The 4,679-nt window shown below is 60.9% G+C and overlaps 1 protein-coding gene across 1 annotated transcript; it reads left to right on the top strand.

Moving 5' to 3' along the window:
- Positions 1–256: 256 nt before the first annotated feature.
- On the top strand, positions 257–3,388 carry LOC124540213. Its single transcript, XM_047117676.1, has 7 exons — positions 257–336; positions 463–748; positions 959–1,667; positions 1,806–2,193; positions 2,254–2,407; positions 2,816–2,981; positions 3,168–3,388. Exons 1-7 carry the CDS (start codon positions 257–259, stop codon positions 3,386–3,388), a joined length of 2,004 nt encoding a protein of 667 aa, XP_046973632.1.
- The last annotated feature ends 1,291 nt before the right edge of the window (positions 3,389–4,679 follow it).

Genomic DNA, 4,679 nt, shown 5'->3' with positions numbered 1-4,679 from the left:
TTTGTGACAGGGGTTTGGACCGCAGCCGTTTGTGCTTCCGCTGCGGCCAGCCCGACCACAAGGCCCGCGAATGCACCGCCGCTGAAGCGAACTGCATCCTGTGCTCAGCGGCCGGTAAAACTGCGACGCACGTCTTGGGCAGTAAGGCGTGCCAGGGCGGCAAAGGTCGCCCTGTCAAAAGAACGGGAGGTGCGGTGACGAAAGGGCCCGTCACCGTGTCCCAAAGGACTGAGGTGCCCATGGAGACCGCACAATAATGGCCCTGCGTTGTCTCCAGGCCAATTTAAACCACTCCGCCAGAGCCCAGGACCTTCTAGTCCAGAGCATGGCGGAGTGGCAAATCGGAGTGGCTATCGTGGCGGAGCCCTACGTCGTTCATTTACGGGACGACTGGGTCTCCGACCACGAGGGAGTGATCTCCATCGTCGCTCCCGCTATTCCCGGCGCCCCTGCGATCGATAGGGTTGCCAAGGGCAGAGGGTGCGTGGCCGCCGTTGTCAACGGAACGGCGTTCGTGGCAGTCTACGCCTCTCCTAACCGGAGTCTCGCCGAATTCGAGCAACTTCTCGTTGAGGTCGGGGCTCTGGTCGGGCAGTACTCACCGAGTCCGGTGATCGTCGCGGGGGACTTCAATGCCAAATCCACGGCTTGGGGCTCCCCTGCGACCGATGCCAGAGGAGAGGTGTTAGAGGAGTGGGCCGTGTCATCGGGACTCACGGCGATCAACAGGGGATCGGAGAGCACGTGCGTGCGGCAGCAGGGCGAGTCGATCGTGGACTTAACGTTCGCGTCCATCGCCCTAGCCCGCCGTGTTCGAGATTGGAGGGTGGAGACGGGGGTGGAGACTCTATCGGATCACCGATATATCCGATTTGATGTCTCCGCGGTTCCCGTCGTCCGGCCCGCTGTTGAGCGGTCAGAAGGTCCGCGGTGGAGTCTTGGTCGTCTCGATCGCCAGTTGGCAAAAGAGGCGGCCATCGTGGAGGCCTGGTGCGCCGGTTCCGACCCGGTCGTCCAGGTCGACCGAGAGGCCGACCGACTCGGTGCCGCCCTGTTTCGCATCTGCGATGCGGCGATGCCGAGGGTGAAGCCTCAGACTCCACGTCGCCGAGTCTACTGGTGGCGCCCGGAGCTACGGACGTTGCGGAGGGCGTGTGTTGCGGCCCGCCGCCAATACGCCAGGTCCAGACGGAGGCGGATACGCGATCACGACCTGGAGGAGGCTCTTTACACCTCCTACAGGGAGGCTTGCGTGTCGCTCCGAAAGGCCATCGCGCAGGCGAAGGAAGCGGCATGGGTGGAGTGGCTGGCGTCACTCGACGCGGATCCGTGGGGGAGACCGTACAGGGTCGTGAGGCAGAAGCTCCGACCCTGGACACCCCCGCTCACCACCACCATCCAGCCGCGGCTTCTGGGACGGATCGCGGAGGAACTATTTCCGGAGCGCGGAGCGTTCGTCCCACCGGCGATGGAGCCCGATTTCGTGAGGGAGGTGCCGGACCAGGCGTCCCCGGTTACCGAGGCGGAGTTATGCGCGGCTGTCCTGAAGCTTCGCTCGAAGAGGACAGCCCCCGGGCCTGACGGGATACCGGGACGCGCCTTGGCGATCGCGTCGGAGGAGTTGGGCGATGGCATGTGCCAACTGTTCTCGGCCTGCCTGGCTCAGGGTAGGTTCCCGAATCGGTGGAAAACGGGTAAGCTCGTTCTCATCCGCAAGGAGGGACGAGCCCCCGATCAGCCGTCGGCCTACCGGCCCATCGTGCTGCTCGACGAAGCGGGTAAGCTCTTTGAGCGTATAATCGCAGCCCGTCTAGTCGGTAGCATGGAGCCAGGCTTGAGCGAGTGGCAATTCGGCTTTCGCCGGGGCCGCTCGACGCTGGACGCAGTCGCCAGACTGAGGGAGGTCGCAGAGGAGGAGGTCTCTCGGGGTGGGGTGTTGCTGGCAGTGTCGTTGGATATTTCCAACGCCTTCAACACTCTGCCCTGGGAAGTGGTACTGGAAGCTCTCAGATACCACAACGTTCCGGACTATCTGCGACGAACCATCGCCGACTATTTCTCGGGTAGGGCGGTGGTGTTCCCGACGATGGAGGGAGATAGCAGGAGGGACGTGACTTGCGGTGTTCCACAGGGCTCGGTTTTGGGGCCGCTACTGTGGAACATCGGCTACGATTGGGTGCTGCGCGGGGCCACGTTGCGGGGGGTCAGCGTGACCTGCTACGCTGACGACACCCTCGTGTCGGCCCGCGGCAGTACCCATCGGGAGGCGGCGTACCTTGCCACGGCGGGAGTGGCACATGCGGTCCACCGCATACGTGCTCTGGGCCTTGAGGTGGCCTTGCACAAATCCGAGGCCCTAGTCTTCCATGGACCTCGGAACGTGCCACCTCAGGGCATGTCAATAACTGTCGGCGGAACTTCCATCACCATCGGGTCGACGATGAAGTACCTGGGACTCGTCCTCGATGGCAGGTGGAAGTTTGAGGAGCACTTCCGGCGCTTGGCCCCAAGACTGGTGGCTGCAGCCGGAGCGTTGGGGCGGATTTTGCCCAACGTCGGTGGACCGGGCGGTTCCTGCAGACGGCTGTACTCCGGCGTGGTGCGTTCGATGGCACTATACGGTGCGCCAATATGGGCGGACGCTCTGAGCAATCGCGTCAACGTCGCCTCGCTGCGACGTCCGCAGCGGGCGATGGCGCTCAGGGCGGCTCGGGCGTACCGGACGGTGTCATACACCGCGGCCGGCTTGCTGTCCGGAAGCCCGCCATGGGACCTCGAGGCCGAGATTAACTCGAGCGTCTACTGGCGGGTCAAGGCTGCAAGAGCCAGCGGGAACGGACCTCTACTGCGCGAGGTACAGCAGTGGAGGGAGGAAGCAAGGCGCCGCCTCATGGAGAAGTGGGAGGATCGGCTGCGAGTTCCGGATGCGAGTGGGGAACTCGTGGCGGCGATCCGGCCCGTGTTGAGGGAGTGGGTCGAGCGTAAGCACGGCCCACTGACGTACCACCTGACGCAGCTCATAACCGGTCACGGCTGCTTCGCCAAATACCTGTGCGAAGTGGTCGGGAGAGAGCCGTCGGTGGTCTGTCATCATTGCGACGACGGAGCCGTGGACACGGCCGAGCATACGCGCGCAGAGTGCCCAGCCTGGGCGGAGCCTCGCGCAGCCCTGTCCACGGTAATTGGATTGGACCTATCGCTTCCGGCCCTCATTAGAAAGGTGGTCGAGAGTGAAGAGGCATGGGCGGCATTACGGGTCTTCAGCGAAGCCGTAATGTCCGCGAAGGAGGAGGCGGAGCGACAGCGGGAGGACGATCCCAACTCCCTCCCGCTGCGCCGACGGAGACCCGGTCGGCGGCGCCGCGACCATCTTGGCCGGTTGCCATAACCTGACTTGACGCAGCGGCGGCGGACCTTTACATCCGCCGCCGCATTACCCGGATGTAACACAGCGCTATCGGCAGCGGACCTTTACATCCGCTGTCGCATAGCCCTGAACTGAATTGACGTAGCACAGTCGGCAGCGGACCTTTACATCCGCTGCCCTCTTCAATTGAATTGACGAAGCATAGTCGGCAGCGGACCTTTACATCCGCTGCCGCCGCCCAGCCTCCAGTGGCGGACTCGGGGGGAGTCCGTCACGGTTCAGACGGAGGCGGAGTGTCGGAAGGTGCGCCGTAACACCCTGGCGTGCCTTTCGCGAAGTGTCGCCCTCATTTGCGACAGCCGCTGGTAGGGTCGCGGTGGTGAGCCAAACGCGTTCCCGTGGCCCTGCCGCCTTGCGGAGAGGCGGAAATCCTAGGAGGTTTTAGTGGGTAGGACGGGGCCTTCTGCCCCGGGAGTCCCACATATCCGTCCCGGTCCCCCTTCGGCCGGGCGGAATGCGTAAATGCATTTCCTCCTAGTAAAACAAAACAAAAAAAAAAAAAAAAAAAAAAAAAAAAAAAAAAGGTTAGGTTGGGGTGCATGTGGGGTGCATGTCAGTCGCCTCCTCGTGGCGCACCCTGGGCAACGGTGTCGACGATCTTTTGTCGTCGGCAACGGCTAAGACTGACGCGGAGGGCATGCCACGGGTCGCCACCGGTCTTTCTCTGTTTTCAGAGTGGACTGTGTGCGCGGCCCCGTGGCAGAGAAGGAGTGTAAATATATTCTGTAAATATATATATATTAATTAGTTTTATTAGGTAGGCTATAAATATTTTATTTTATTTTATTTTAATGTAGGTTATGTAAATTTTTTGTAAATTTTGCTTTTGTTTGAGGAAGACAACCTCGATAAAAAATAACCCCAAATCCCAAGTGGCTACGCAGCGCGATGGGATGCATGGCCGGAGGGTAGTTCGGTCCCGACTGCATTTCTTTTTCCTTCTTCCTTTGTTCTTTCTTCTTTTACTCTTTTATACTTCTTCGCCGGCAGCCCCGGCAAAAAACCTAAACATGAGTGCATCCGAAAAAAATATATCTCCAGGGGGGTTTCAGTCCCTCTCCGATCCGCCTCACGGATCGGACCGTCCCATCGAATCTGGAGGGGACAAAGATGCCAGATGGATTCCTTCGAACGACCTTACCGCGACCACAACTGACTATGATTTGCAAACGATGAGGGTACCTGTGGTTAGATTGGAGCGACTGGGTGAGCTGTCGGACGCCGACAGCGCATCCAGTCGGATGAGTATGGC

The sequence above is a fragment of the Vanessa cardui genome, chromosome 24 (assembly GCF_905220365.1).
Source record: "Vanessa cardui chromosome 24, ilVanCard2.1, whole genome shotgun sequence".
Classification (NCBI taxonomy): Eukaryota; Metazoa; Arthropoda; class Insecta; order Lepidoptera; family Nymphalidae; genus Vanessa; species Vanessa cardui.
This window is presented reverse-complemented; position numbering and strand designations above follow the sequence as displayed.